Source organism: Cyanistes caeruleus, chromosome 1 (genome assembly GCF_971803275.1).
Source record: "Cyanistes caeruleus chromosome 1, bCyaCae1.hap1.1, whole genome shotgun sequence".
NCBI classification, from domain to species: Eukaryota; Metazoa; Chordata; class Aves; order Passeriformes; family Paridae; genus Cyanistes; species Cyanistes caeruleus.
In genome coordinates, this window is record NC_141701.1 from 2,165,770 (window position 1) to 2,181,294 (window position 15,525).

A 15,525-nucleotide genomic window follows, 5' to 3' on the forward strand; every position below is an offset into this window, starting at 1 on the left:
ATCCATGAGCTTTTGGTATCCGACGTAATGTAGAAATTGTGGGAGCAGCTTTCCTGGAGCAGGACTTGGAGGCAGCTGCCATTTGCTGTTCCAAAGGAATTTGGAACACACAGGATTTCTGTGTCATGGTTGGTGTTCTTTTGGGAATCCAGGTGATTGTCCTGACTCCTCTTTGCCATTTTCCAAGTGGGTTATAGGTTATTGTATGGGATTTCTGCTCATCCTTGGACAATTGTGACCAACAGGAAAGGGGAAAATTCTGCTCCTCTGCCCCACTCAGGTGAGACCCTGCCTGCAGAGCTGCCTTCAGCTCTGGGTCCAACAGAGGAAGGATGTGGAACTCCTGGAGTGAGTCCAGAGGAGGCCACGGAGATGCTCCAAGGGCTGGAGCCCCTCTGCTCTGGAGCCAGGCTGGGATTGCTGGGAATGCTCAGCCTGGAAAAGGGAAGGTGCTGAGGAGACCTTAGAACCATTTCTGAGGGGCTAAAAGGGCTCCAGGAGAGCTGGAGAGGGACTTTGGGCAAGGATCTGGAGTGCCAGGACAAGGGGGAATGGCTTCCCACTGCCAGAGGGCAGGGATAGATGGGATATTGGGAAGAAGTTCTTCCCTGTGAAGGTGATGAAGCCCTGGCACAGGTTGTCCAGAGGAGTTGTGGATGCCCCAGAGTGCTCTTCTCCTTCTTTTCTCCATCCTGGTAGAGGTCATTTGCAGAGGTAGAACCCATCAAGAGAAGCCATAGTGCTCAGATCCCAGCAGCGTGGCCACCAGCCTGTCCCAGAATCCAAACACAACGTCGGATGGAATCCTAGGGTCATTTCGGCTGGAAAAGACCTCTATAAGATCACTGAGCCCAGCTTTGAACCCAGCAACGTCAAGTCCCACTAAACCTCATCTGGTGTTTTCCCCATTCTTTCCTGAGGAGCAACCGCCAAAGAGCAAAAATCAGGCAAAAACCAGGGACAAAAGCCAAAAGTGAGAGCTTTAAGGGAAGCAGGACATCAGCATCAGCGGAGGTGAAGCTCTAATAAATTACTCCGGGCCTAATTACTTTTTGTGGCAGTGCATGGAGGGGGACTTGATGCAGGATAAACATTCCCTCAGAAGGAAAACACAGGCATCCTGCCACCTCCCTCCAGCGCAGCGCCAACCACGCAGGCAGGGTCCCGACAATTATTTTTAAAATATTCCAATTTAAATGAAAATATAAAAGAGATATTTAGAATATTTATTCTATTAGGAAAAGTGCTTACGGCGTCACTTTCGGAATGTCGGGAAAGCATTCTCCTCCAGATGATGGATAGCAGCCTGTAATTATATATGGGGAGAAATTGCTGAGCGGGCCATATTTAACTGGGGAGGAGAAATTCCAGCTTGGGCCATTAAGGGTTAATTTTATTCTCTAAATAATATAAAAAGTGCTGAGTCCGTGCCTTTGCTCCAAGTAGAAAGTCCTCAAATGGACCCCAGAGAGTTTATAATATTCCACTGAATCAAGGAAAAATGTTAACCTTGCTTCATAAAACGATGGCTTGTTAAAGATGCGCAGTCCCTTTTCTTGTGAATTATTTAGGATGGGAGTAAATCTTCCCTCATTCTGCCTTTCCCTGTCCGGGCAATGTTGGTTTGAAGCACAAAGCACGGTGCAAAGGTGTGAGACTCCGGTGGAGAATCCTGGGTGGATATAGTCCGACAGGGATGGTCCGGAATTAGGAATTTAGGTTGTTTTATGCTGATATTTGGCACACTGGCCTCTTCTCCCAGTCGTGTTTTCCTCTTTGTGCTCTCCCAGACAAACACAATTCCTGATTTTTAGCAGACCTCCATCAGAAATGTCCATTATTATGCATAATTTATGACATGTCATTGGCAGTGTTGTCTCTTAAGTACTTCCCAGGATGTGTTGAAGGATTCTCAGGACAAGTTGATCCACCTTTGTCCCATTCCAGGGCTGTAATTCCAGTTGCTCTTCATACAAGTGGTGCCAGGACTGACCCGCTCTGCCTTTACCAGGAATTTAGAATTAAGTGAGAAAGTTTTAATTTTGCATTCCCATGTCCTTTTTTCAGGAATCTGAAAATCCATGCCTGGGGACATGGGACAGCTCCTGTGCAGGACCATGATCACATCCTTCATAAAGGGAATGTTATTCCCAATATTAATTAATTGGTCAAAAGTTGGACCTGATGATTTCGGTGAGCTTTTCCAACCTAAATGATTCTGGAATTCTGTTTCCAGAAGGGAGCTGGTGGCAGAGCTAGGACTTTGATTTCCAGCATTCCTACAGGTTCCTTGGTAATGGGCTGGGAAGTTCATCCACCATTTATTCTTCCTAAATGGATCATCCCTAAACACAGCGTCATATGTGTCCCTTAAAGCCACGGAGTGATTCCCACCTTGGGGATCTCTGTCCCAGTTTTCCTGGAGCTCCCTGCCCTTCCCTGGCACCCTGACCTGGTCGTGCTGGGAGGTCCCTCTGGGCTGGCCACCTGCACTGGAGGAAGTCCCAGGAGGGAAGTGGGAAAAGAGAGAGAAATGGGGCCTCTTGCAGGTTCTTCCCAGGGTTTTCTGGAGATGTTTTCATGAGCTGCTCTACGGTCCGAGCTCCTCTGTGGTTCCACATTTCTCCTCCCATATGGGGCCTTGTGCAGGGGCTTGGAGGAGGAATTCCTTGGAGGAGGAATTCTCTAGGAGAGGCTAGGATGAGGCTGGTGGGTGTGAGGGATGAGGCAGCACCCGTGGGTGAAGTGTCTGTGGTGACGTAACCCCAGAGTGAGGGACAAGCAGGAGGAGACATTGGATGAAGACATTGTGGATGCCCCATCCCTGGAAGTGTTCAAGGCCAGGTTGGACGGGGTTTGGAGCAACCAGGGATAGTGGAAAGTGTCCCTGCATATGGCATGGGGTTAGAACAGGGTGGGCTTTAAGGACCTTTCCAACCCAAACCAAATCTGGTGGCAAATCATGGGCTGGGATCTCTGTGTGGCTGAGAGCCTGGAGCTGGAAGCTCAGCCATAGATGATCCCAAGAAGCACTTACCTTGGGATTTGCTTTCCTTAGATTTAGATGGGATATGGGGAAGAAATTCCTTCCTGTGAGGGTGATGAGGCCCTGGCACAGGTTGCCCAGAGGAGCTGTGGCTGCCCCATCCCTGGAAATGTCCAAGGCCAGGTCAGACAAGGCTTGGAGCAACCTGGAATAGTGGAAGGTGTCCCTGCCCACTCCAGGGGTTTGGAATGAGATCATTAAGGTCCCTTCCAACTCAAACCACTCAACAATTCCATTGCTGCATCTGGAAAATTGTTTTGTATTAAATAATCTTCCCCACTCTGTGCCCATTAGTGCCGGAACCGCATTAAATCCCTCTCTCGGGATTGTTTCCATCGGCTGCCTCGGAGCCTGTGGGTAAATTGTCCCCTCGTGGGAGCTGTTAAACAGTAAGACACAGTGAGATTAAACAACGAGGCTTCTCTGGAAAGGCACAGGGAGATGTACTGGAATAAATCATGGATAAGAGGAGAATCTGTTCCCATCCCTCTGGAATCCCGACTGGCACAACCAGCCTTGTGATGGTAAAGCTTGACATGGGGACCTGCCATGCCAGGAGGGTTGAGCTGTGCTGGGACTGCTCATCCCAGCTAAACTTACTCCTAAAATCTATCTTTTTATTGGAACAACAGCTTTCACCAAAGCTCTAATTTCTGCCTTATCCATGTAAAAAATATGGGACAGGGGCAGCACTGCCTGAGGAAGTGCAGCTTCCTTGGGAAGAATCATTTTCTTCCCCCAGTTGGAGCTTGGTTTTTTGGTTTTTTTTTTGCTGTGGCAGCTGCTTGATTTTGCTGTAGAAAATCCAAATGTGGGGATTTTTTCGCAGCTGAAACCTCATTCTCGTGTGGCTTTTTGTGTGTTTGGTTGGTTATTTTTTCCTTTTCTGGTGGAGGTTCAATAGTTTCCCACCAGAAGTGTATTTTGTGTGTCTGATGCATTCAGTTTAACACATTTCTTTAGAAAAAGCCACATGAGCTGTGTTACAACAGAAAATATTAAATGTCTGTGGGGTTTTCTTTTAATTACCCAACGATGGAGAGCAGCAGCCTGGGATCCTTGTTTTCCTTAATCTTTTATCATGGAAAGGTGAAATTCAGAACTGTTCGTGCTTTCTGATCTCAGCTGGTTTTTCTGGTTCAGCCAGCATTTTTCTTTCCTCATGGCCATCAGATCTTGGTGTTTCTGGGTCTTTTTTTCCCCTCCTTTGATCCCAGGTTGACTCTAAACCAACTTGTTTTTTCCTTGAGGAACTCTTGAACAAAAGGTTGTCCAGCCCTGGCACAGGGTGAGCTGGCAAGTTGTGGAGTACTCATTCCTGGAGGGATTTAACAGCCTTGTGGATGTGGCACTTGTGGACTTGACTTAGTGGTGGCCTTGTCAGTGCTGGGGGAATGAGATTTTCCAACCTAAACAATTCCCTGATTCTGTAATAATTTGGAAATAGCTGATGGAGAGCTCTGCCTTTTGATAGCTCTTTTATAGTCCACTGCAGCTGTATGAAAATCAACTACAAAAGCAACTTCATTTCATTTATCCTTAATTTTGGCTCTGGTTGACAGATGTTTTCTGGGAGCTTGATTTGGGATTTTTTTTTTCCCCCCATAATGTGTAGCAGAAATCTTCAGTCACAAAACTGATGAGTAAGTGAAAGTTTTACTTACAATAAAGAATGTGTGGGATGGGTAATGGGGCTGTTTTAAAGGTCACCAGTAGTGTCCAGGATGGATTTGAGCTGGCTGAAATCTCTCCAGGTTCATCCCAGTTTTTTTTCTGGGAATATTGAGTCCTTGTCCACGGCCTCTGGGCAACGAATGCTGCTGATAATAAATGGTAAATCCCAGTTGTGGCAATGGGATCTTCCCATTGGAAGCACTTTGTAGCCCTCAGAAGAGGTTTAAAACTGATCAGGATTCTTCCATGGCCAATCCTCTCCATGTATCTCTGTGGAAATCTTTTGGGTTTCCAGTTGTATCTTGTAGTTTGTAATGGGATAATGAGGGTTCTTATTGCTCCTTTAATTTAACTGTGGCATCTCCAACAGAATTCTGATCCTTACGTTAAAGATGGGGCTTATCAGGATGAACTGGAACTGCTTAATAGCCTGGGATTGTTGATAACAATGCAAAGATAAATCCCAGGCTGAGATTTTCTCTTTCTTACACATTAATATCTTTGTAGAAGGAGGTGGGGCACAAAATGTGAAAACTGGGAAGTTTGGGAGAAGAGCAGACACAGAATCACAGCTCTAAAGTGGGAATGTGGTGATGAGGCAGAGAGTTCCTGATTTTAACCTGAACTTCTGTAGAGATGAACACAAAACCCAGCAGACTGGGTCTTTGCTTCTTGTCTGGAATCTCCCTTTGATCTGATCTGTTCTCTGTCAGAAAATCCCCACATTCTGTGAGCAGTGGGTGATTCCCAGGATCACAGAATGGGTCAGGTTGGAGGGAACCACAATGGGGCATCTGGTCCAAGCTCCCTGTTCCATCAGGGTCATCCCAGAGCACTCAGCACAGGATTGTGTCCAGAGGATTCTGGAATATCTCCAGGGAGGGAGACTCCACACCCTCTCTGGTCTCTGTTCAGGGCTTGGTCACTGCCCAGGGAAGAAGTTCTGCCTGGGGTCAGTTCCTGCCTGTCCCTCTTGTGCCATTGCTGACCCCCCGGAGCAGAACCTGGGCCCTGCTCAGAGCCCTCCCTGCAGACAGGGACAGACAGGAATGAGGTTCTCTGTCAGCTGTGTCTCCTCTGGAGGATGAACAGCCGCAGCTCCCTCAGCCTTTCCTCATAAGGGAGATGCTCCAGTCCCTTCATCATTCTCATTGTCCTCTTCTGGACCTGCTCCAGGAATTCCATCACTGGACAGAGCACTCCAGATGTGCCCCATCTGTGCTGAGGACAGGGACAGCATCACCTCCCTCAACTCACTCTTCCTAATGCACCTCAGGATCCCATTGGGTGCCTTCCCTGAGCCACCTGGAACCAGGCATGTAGTGGAGTCCCATCATCCCTGATGGAGATGACGCTGTTGGGAATGTCTGGTGGGTGTCACTCCACACCCAGCAGTGATGATTTGGGGTTGGGAATTACCATCGATGAGTAGTTCATGTGAAAGTGGCTCTGTCATGGCTTTTGGGTGGGATTGGTGGGATTGTGGAGGTCCCTGATGGAAATGGGGTTCCTCAAAGCAGTGCAGGGGATGATTGAATTCCACAGACATTGCCACAAAAGGATGAATGCTGTGTTGGGAATTCACCTTCTGTATGTCCAAAAAGTTACAGCCAATGACTTGATATCCAGTGGAAACCAGTGACAGGTGGCGTCCCTCAAGGGTCTGTACTGGGACCAATGCTAATTAATGCCTTCATTGATGACATAATTAATTGGGATTGGATGCCCTCTTGGCAAGTTTGCAGATGACACCAAGTGGGTGGTGCCGTTGTTCCACAGAATCCTGGGATCGCAGACTGGTTTGGGTTGGAAGAGACCTTAAAGACCATCCAGTTCCAACCCCCTGCTGTGAGCAGGGATTCCCTCCCAGCTGCTTTGCTGCCTCTTAAATATGATTTTCCCAATGATTTTCAAAATGCCATCCTGGTCTTGCTCCAGCTCCAGAAGTATTTTAGCTCAAATGTTGTTTTATTTCTTGGAAATACCAAATGAGAGGGATTTGCAGTGGATCCTAGAAAGCTTTTAGATCCCAAATCCCTCTGATCATTTGGAGGTGACCATCAGGAGTCATCCCTTCACTGCAGGCATTTTGTTGGGCAAACTGTTTTGAGGGCAGAAACCTTTTCTGGAGCAAATTCCTTCAGATAACGACATTGGTTAAATTTCTCCATCATTATTCCAGTTTGGATGATGTTGTTTGGATTCCTGTTTGGATGTATTGTCCTTCAGGTTTTAATGATAGTGAGCCGGAATTTTTTATTTTTATTTTAAAGGCTGCTTCTATTTGCACCCAATTATAAAAAAGCCATCGGAAAAAAGCCATTTACTGGCTGTCACTTCGGAGTGGCATCAAAACGGCTCTAGCACCTCCAGCCATCGCTTCCCAACAGCCACTTAGAAGGACATTAAAACAGCCTGACATCCATCCAGTCCATTAATCCAGCTGCTTGGCCATGGGGATACCTGGAATAGCTTTGGCAAAAGCTGCATGGATGCTCAAGAGGGCTTTAAAAAGTAGAAAAGACTGGAGTTGAGGCAGTTGAGTTTTGGAGATTTTAATGTTCCCTTTCCCCTGAAGGTCTGGTTGGCGGGATTTGTGTCCATCATGATGGATAGAGGGATGGACACGGATCCCAAGGAGATGGGAAGATGCTCCAGCACTTTGTCATCTCTTCGCAGAATCACAGAATATTCTGAGTTGGAAAGGATCCTCAAGGATCATCGAAGTCCAGCCCTTGTCACCTGCTTGTCACTGGGAAAGGAGCAGGGGGTGAGATTAAGCCTGGAGATACTTGAGAAGTTCAACCTGGCCAAACTGCTGCCCAGGAGCCAGGAATGCCAGGCTGGGTGGGATCTCTTCTCCTCACCCCATACGGTCAGTGGCTGGTTTTTGGCTGGCCCAGTGACCCAGCTTCACCTTCCTCCCACCCTCCATCCCCTCTTGCCAAGCTTGTTCATGGAAAATGTTCATTAACATCATTCCCAAGACTGAGCCAGGACTTTCCACCAGTTGTTGCCTCCTTTGCCAGCTCCGTGCTAAAGAAGGCTGGGCCCTGCAAACCTTCTCATCCCTGTCTCACTCCTGGAGCACGTCGGGCCCTGCTGGACCATTTAAGGCCTTGTGGATCCTTCACAGCACCTGGAATTTCACCCAAAGCTGCCTTGGCAGCCAGGGAGGAGTCCTGGACATGGGATCTGCCAGCTGGGCACCATCCCAGCCCTGGGCACCGTTGCTGGACAGGCTGTGAGGGGAACCCCACAGTGGGGAGACTGGAATTGGGACATACCCATGGGGATGTTGGCGTCCTCGTCAGCACCTGGTGGAGCTGGAATGGGTTGAGATTTCTCCCTGTGGCTTTTTGAGGATTCTCTGGGGTTTTCTCATCTCTCTGGTGGAAGGGACCAGCCTTTTTTCCCTTTTTATGGCCCAACCTGTGGTCTGGCGGGGGTCCCGGGGGGGTATAATTAGCCACCCCAACAGGTGTCAGGGATCAGATGGCCCCCAGCACCACCCCAGAGCCCCGCTCGGCTTCACCCCGGCTGACGCGGGGCCAGCAGCAAAATTCCCTACGGAAACCCTGCCCCAGCATGTTGGATCTGGCAGGAGCAAGACAGCTACTGTAAATAAACAGAAGGGGCTTTTCCAGCCTCCGGAGGCGATTCCAGCCTCACCATCCCAGCTGTGGGACAACGAGGATGGATGGGGCGTTGTGGAAGAAGGGCCGGAGTGCTGGGAACGTTGTGGAAAAGCCATTAGAAACCCGAGCTGGGGACACAGCCCCGGGATTAGTCGCACACGGTTTGTTTTCTTTATTAAGTATCTTTTTACCATGGATCCAATAAACATGGGCTGCTCCAAGGATTCTCTTGGAGGCTGGGGCTGGGTAGGGCACTGGGGAGGTGGCACATCCTGATCCTGGTGCCCAGCTGGGATCATGGCGCTGTCCCACCCCATAATCGGTGCCCCGCTGGGAAGGAATAGCCACATTTCTTGGCCTTTTCCCAAAACTGCATTCCTCGATGTAGCAGTGATGCATCCATGTGGCTTTTAGAGGTCAGGGATCTTTTTTCCTGCTCTTCTCCTTTCCAAGTCCGTTTTGTGCTGGAAACCTCTTTACAGAAGAGGATTTCACATCCTTTTCAGGGATGATCCTGAGCAGAGACAGGATTTGGACTTGATGATGCTTGGGAGTCCCTTTCAAGTCAGGATATTCTGTCATTCCAGGAGCTGGAGATGTTCAGGCCAGGACCTGCCACCATGGCCCATCCCCACAATCTTGTGCTCCACTGGGATTGTCCCTTCCAGGTGGGCTTGGAAGTTCTGCCCATACATTCATCCTAGTCTTCAATCCCTAATGGGCTGTTCCTTTATTTTTCTTCTCTTCCCTAATTTTGTTCCATTTATTTTAAAAGAAGTTACCAGGCTGAGGGATTTGCTTTTCTGCTTGCTAATATTTTGGGAGAAATCAATTGTGTTTGAATTCCTGTCTGGTCACCGCCTTTTCCAAGCATTTCTCTTTGGCCCAGGATGTATCCTGTCTGCAGGTGAAGTGAGAAAATGAAGAAAATATCCTGTGGAGACAGGCAGGGAGAGCTGGGAGTGTCCAGCCTAGAGACAAGAAAGTTCCAGGGAAACCTTAGAACCTTTGTTACTCCTTAGAGGAGTAACAAGAGAAGGGGGAATGGCTTCCCACTGTCAGAGGGCAGAGTTAGATGGGATATTGGGAAGAAATTCTTCCCTGTGAAAGTGGTGAGGCCCTGGAATGGAATTCCCAGAGAAGCTGTAGCTGCTGCATCTGTGGAAATATTGAAGTCCAGGTTGGAGGGGTCTTGGAGCAACCTGGGATGGGGGAAGGTGTCCCTGCCCATGGCAGGAGGTTGGAACGAGATGATTTCTATGTCCCTTCCCAACCCAAAGCGTTCCATGATTCCATGTTCCTATAAAACACAGGAATTGGGACTGATGGCAAAGCTGGCCACTGTTCAGGCCTCTACAGGTCTGAACGCTGTTCGCTCTACTTCCAGGCTGCCCTGGAAGTAGCACACTTAGTTACTAAGTATTAGGTTAATAGTTACTTCCCATTCCAGCTCCTTGAAATAAGAGGTGGAAAATCATAGGAATTGGGTTTTTAAATGTGGTGTTTTTTTTTTTTTGGTGAAAAAGCAGTACTATCACTGATCTATCCCCCCCCCCCCCCCCCCCCATTGAGCCCATACCCATGTGTCCATGTGGATCCCAGCCCTCCTGCTGCTCAGCACCATCCCCAACCTCCAGCAGAGCAGCTCCTTGCTCCGCTGCTGACTTCAGCGCTCAGCCCCGGGCGACGGAGCTGCCGAATCCTTCTGCTTTTCAAGGAGAGAGCTCGGCAGGGATCCCGCTTAATCCCAAAGGTCAGCACGGGGAGCTGCTCCCGTGTCCCCAAAGTAAAGTTGCATTAAAAGGGCAGGAACTGACCTCCGTCCCACATTGTCGGCAGGATGGATTTTTATAAACAGGCCAGAATGGTGGTGGTGCTGAAACCTTCCCTGTGTTTCTCTGCCCATGGATTTATCTCATTTTCCCCAAAATTTGAGTGTCTGTAGCACAGAGGAGTGGGATGTGTGGGCATCTGAGTTTGGAAGAACCCACATTTCTTGTGGAGAAAGTCAACAAGGGAGTGGGTGTTGGAGCTGGGAATTTTTGGTCGTGCCACGTGTGTTGGGTTGAGTCTCTCCATGGATGTCACGATGTGATGCAAAAGCCAAACTGGGTGGGATGGAGCATCCTGCGTGGGAGTGGGTCCACATGGGTCTAAGAGAGGTCCAGAACCTGCTCCCACCCTTCATCCCTTGGGATATGCTGGGATGAACTCTCTGGACTGCTGGGAGGAGAAATTACAGAGAAGCTGTTCTTTTTCCTTCCTCCCACCTTCCTTCCCAAGCGCTCAGATAGAAATCCCAGCTGAAGGCATCTCCTCTTCCCTGCCTGCATCTGTTCCTGCCTTTTCCACTGCCAGAAAGTGCCATTTCCCAGCAGAAAGCCTTGTGGGGAAGCTCTGGGACACTGATGACACCTTGTTCCCACCAGAACCACTGGTGGCTGCTGGAAGTCACCAAAATCCGGAGCTGAGAGCGCAGGAGCATTTTTAGGGATGAACATCTCAATGCTGTTGTTTTAACAGCCCCATTCCATGTCCACGCTGAGTTTCCTTGGATGGGAGAGCATCAACCAAGCCTTGGGAAGAGCAGGTTGAGCTCCAGCTCATCCATCTTACTCAGAAGGCTGGTCTGGGCAGCAATCCCAAAATAAGTCCTAAGAGGGTTTTGTTCTGGCTTTTCCCTGCTCTTTCCTAAGTCCCAAGCATGTCTGGGACAACAAAACCCTGTGTCATCCCCAAAACCAGCTTCTCCAGCCCAGATAACCTCCTTGGGACATCTTCAGGGGTAAATCACTGCTACTGAGGCTTTGGTGGTTTGAATCCATAAAATCAAGCGCTTGGAAAACCGTGGGTGAGTTTTGAATGCAGCAGACTAGAATATTATTTTTAGTAGTATCTTTTCTTGGAATATTGTTTTATGCAGAGAAGGAAACACCAACACATCCTTCTCTCCCTTTAGCAAGGTGTTGGTGCCACCTGAAGGAGCTCAGCTGTGGATTCGTGTGTTCCCACAGGGAAAAGTCCCTGCCTTTTCCAACTCCGCTCCCTCTTTCCCTGGCAGTGCAAGAAGAAGCACACGCTGGTTTGTCCCGACTTTGCCAAGAAAGGCGTCTGTCCCAAGGGTGCCCGCTGCAAACTCCTGCACCCCCAGAAGAGACGTCACCCACAGCAGGTTGGAGGTGATGGAGACCACAGCAACCCCCCTTCCAAGTGGAGACGGACCCAGGAGACGTCGGACAGGTGAGGAAGAACTCATTTTGCTTCATTTAGCAGTTTTCTTCCCAATCTGCTCCAGATTTTTTTCTCTCCCAGGTGTGTTCCATCTGTATCCTGGTTTATATTAAGATGTTGTTGATGTGGGTCACTGTGGTGTCTCCTGATGGAGCCACCTCGGGGATGGGCAGTGTCCATGCTTGAGGAAGAGCTGATGGAAAGAGTGGATTCACCCTTAGGAATGTGCCATCCAGGACTTTAGCACCTCCAGGTATTTTTGAGGCTTTTGTAGACCTTCCTCTTGGAGATGGAGGAGCTCTGACAGAGATTCCACTGCTGAAAATGGGTCCAGGTTATCCATAGTTATGTGGGAAACTGTAGAACATCATCCCTCTTCCTTATCTCCATGTTGGAAAGCAGAGCTGAGCCCTCTCCGTGGCATGGAGGGGCTGGAGGATCAGAAATGGGGGTGGACATGGATAAGAGGCTTTGGAAAAGTTTAGTGCTGGGCTGGGCCCTTGGTTAATCCTTGGAAGCTCTCTGAGCTCTCCCTGATGTTTTTGGGTGCTGGGATGTAGCCACAGGCTGATGATGGATGTGTCAATCCTCATCCTCACAGGGAGATGGATTTTCCTGAGCTTGGCATATCCTCTGCCCTCACTCCCAAGTCCTGCATGCAGGACAACTACATCCCACTGGAATTAAAACTAAAGCCAAATGGAAATTTGGCTTTAAAAGCCAAAATCTCCAAGTCCTCCTCACTGGGAGGAGGAAGGATTGATTTGGGTGCTTGGCTTCTCCGTGGCTTTTTGCAGTGGGAGGTGGGAGTGAAGGTGGGATGGAAAGGGAAGGACCTGGGAGCTTTGCCAGGCTGGTCCATGCTCCTGGAATCCTCCATGGTCTGGGCCTAGGCCTCATCCTGGTCCTGCCTTGTAAGGTAGCAGAGGGGGACGAGCAGCTCTGCGGGTTCTCCGAACTTATCCTGGGTGACAGAAGAGCCTTGGAATGACACCCAGCTCGCGTTCCCGGTGTGAACGAGGTGTAAAATAGCTCCTTGCTCTTTTTAGGGAAGGAGGAATGAGCGCAGGCCTGGCTGGTTGGGAGGCTCCTGGCATCCTCCGCTGGGAAGGGAGCACGCCCCAGCTTGGAAGCTGCTCCAGAGGGTTTTTTTTTCCTTTATTGGCACCGTCGTGGGAGATGTCAAGGGAGCTGGAGTGTCAAGTTAGCTTGGAAGAGAGTGGTAGGGCTGGGAATGAGCCAAGCCCAGCAGGACATCTCCAAGCCTTCCCAATTCCCCACGCCCTCCATCTCCCCTTCCCTCTGCTCGATCGCAAAGAGGAGCCCAACACCTCCAAAAGAATCTGGGGAGCTGGGAACCTTGCAGGGAAGTGCAGCACAGGGAATCCAGCTGGGGAGGGAGAAGCTCCAGCTGAATCTGTGCTGGCTCCAGGGAAATCAGGGATACACCATGGCCTTGGGTGGAGACCTGCCTGGGAGCTCCAAGCCTCTTCCATTGCCTATGATGCCATGTCCAGCATTGCCAAGTGGGATTGTTTCACTTTTCCTTGTTATTTTTCCCATTCCTGCAGGAATGATCCAGTTCAGCTCCAGGATGATGGAGAAATTCCTGGACCCTCTGGTGCGGAGCAAGAGGTGAAGTTGTGGAAAGAGGAGGACTCCAAGCCAAGCAGCTGCCTACAAAAGCTGCCATCCTTCATCTCCCTCCGATCCCCAGAATCTCCTGGTTCCCTGGGCTGCAAAGAGGAGAGGGATGAGGATGAGCCAGAGGATGAAACAGGTAGGAATCACATCCTCTGTGCTTGGAGCTTGGAGCTGCTCTTGTTTTCCAAGAAAAAAAGTGGTTCTCTGCTGCTCTCCATGGGTTTTGGTGGGATCCATGTTCCTTGTGAGTCACCAAACCAATTAAGACTGGGAGTCCAAACTGGGATGGCAGTCGGGATTCCCATCTGGGCACAAATCCTTGTGTCTGTTCCCAAAACTGTATGTGAGGACTTCGTCCCCTTATTTTATCAACTTCCTTATCCTGTAAATTACCCAGTGATGAATCTGGTGTCATTTCCATGATGGAATCACAGAACTGCCCTATAGGGAGGGTGTTTAGTGGGATGCAAGGATGCTCTGCCTCTGGAGAACCTCTGGACCATCCATCACACCTTTTTCCCAGCAGGTAATAGCTTGGAAGCTTTACAATTAAAACATTCCAGTGGGAGGTGGGGTGGAGTGTTTGCAGGTTGGAAGTTTGAAGGAAGAGCAGTTAGTCTGGGATTATCTACTTTGGAAGTCAGTAAAATTTGTGGAAAATGTGGTTTAGGATGAGCAGAACTTTTAAGGAATTCTGACACGTGAGAGCAAGCAGCTTCTCCAGTGTTCTCCTTGGTTCCTCCTCTCCTCAGTCACCTCCTCCATGGGAAAATCCCTAAAGGGATGGGATTTTGGGGTGCTCCAGGGATGTATCTCCAGGAGCAGAGGTGATAGAGATGGTGAGGCTGGGAGCTTCCCAGCTCTGAGGTGGGAGGTTTTTGGCTGGATGATGCTCCACACTTCCCTTTTCCTCACCCATCCTTCTCCAGAGGGACGTGCAGCCTCATCTCCGGAGGACCATCCAAGAATGGGCTCAGAAATCACAATGTTTTGTGGGAATAAAAATTAAATTCCCATTGCCAGCTTTTCTGGCACAGGATTTGGCTAAGTGTGAGCCCTTCCCATTTTTGATCCCTGCTTTCCATGCAGCTTGAGCTGCATCCCGCTGGGATGAGGGATGAATTCCATTGCAAAAGCCAAACTGAGGCATTTACAGGATCATCCATAAGGATCTGCAAGGCTGTGCCTGGCTCAGTGGCTTCAAGCCAGAGAGGGCTGAGATGCCTTAACACTGTCGGAAAGAGAATTCCCAGGATTAACAACATATTCCCGAAGTCACAGACGAGCGCGGGTGCTGTTGAACCACGGTGTGGTGGACACAGCGAGGGGACCGTTCCGGCTGGGAATGCTCCTCTCCACAACACTCAAACACTCAGCTTCCCTTTCCAGAGATTTCTTCTCTCCTCCTTCCTTTTCCTTGGCCCTGGTTCAGGTCCCTTTTGGTCTTGGGGAGTGTTCCCAAAGCAGTGATTTAACCAGGATTTTATCTCCATGATAAAGTTGGAACAATTAATTAATGGACAAGAAGACTGTTGAAATGCTTCGGAGTACACTCAGCAGCTGGGAATAACTTGGGAGCAAGGGCATCATTTTCCTTTTAATTCTAGTGTGTGCATCCAAGGGAGGATGATTTCCAGGCATTTTGGGTGGGAGGATGAGGAGGAGGAGCTGGTTCAGTTGGGAATTGAGTTGGGAACTGGCAGGAAGGCTGGGTGAAGCTGGCAGGTACGAGGTCAGGGCACTTATCCCTCTGTGCTCCTTTGCCCAGGGAAGCTCATGGCATTGGGAAAGCAGATGCTGAAGGATCCATAGGAAAGGAAAACCAGGCAGAAATCACAGATGGCTGTAAAATCATCTGATGATGATTTTCCTGCCAAAAGCAATGGAGTGCCAAGTCTGGACATGTGAATGTTGATCCATGGGTTTGCCCATCCTTGGGTCTCATCTTAATCCCAGCCAAGGGATTTGGGGGCACAGCAGCACCCAGGGACCCCCAAATGCAGTGGGATAGGAGGAGCCCTGGCCACCACCCCGAGAGGACATGGGATTGAGGCTTCTATAGGACCAAATGCTTCTTGGTGGCCACATCACTTGGACTGGACTCCATGATCCTTGTGGATCCCTTCCAGTATTCCTGTATCACTTCAGAATATTCGGTGATCTTGAGTTTGGAGCTGAGCAGGTGGTCAGGATGAGTCCTTGTGTAGCTCTAAGAAGTAGTTGGAGTCTGTGGTGGGATTTGGGGGTGGGATCTGTGGAGCTGTGCCAGCAATAATGTTGAGTTTGTGCTTA

At 49.4% G+C, this 15,525-nt stretch overlaps 1 protein-coding gene across 1 annotated transcript in view; it reads left to right on the forward strand.

Annotated features, from left to right (window-relative positions):
- ZC3H3 (zinc finger CCCH-type containing 3) overlaps window positions 1-13,550 on the forward strand; it is a 117,505-nt gene extending 103,955 nt beyond the window's left edge. Inside the window, 3 exon segments of the mRNA XM_086876348.1 lie at window positions 11,420-11,598; window positions 13,161-13,406; window positions 13,408-13,550. Coding sequence (XP_086732474.1) covers window positions 11,420-11,598; window positions 13,161-13,406; window positions 13,408-13,498 — 516 coding nt within the window. The 3' untranslated portion in view covers window positions 13,499-13,550.
- The last annotated feature ends 1,975 nt before the right edge of the window (window positions 13,551-15,525 follow it).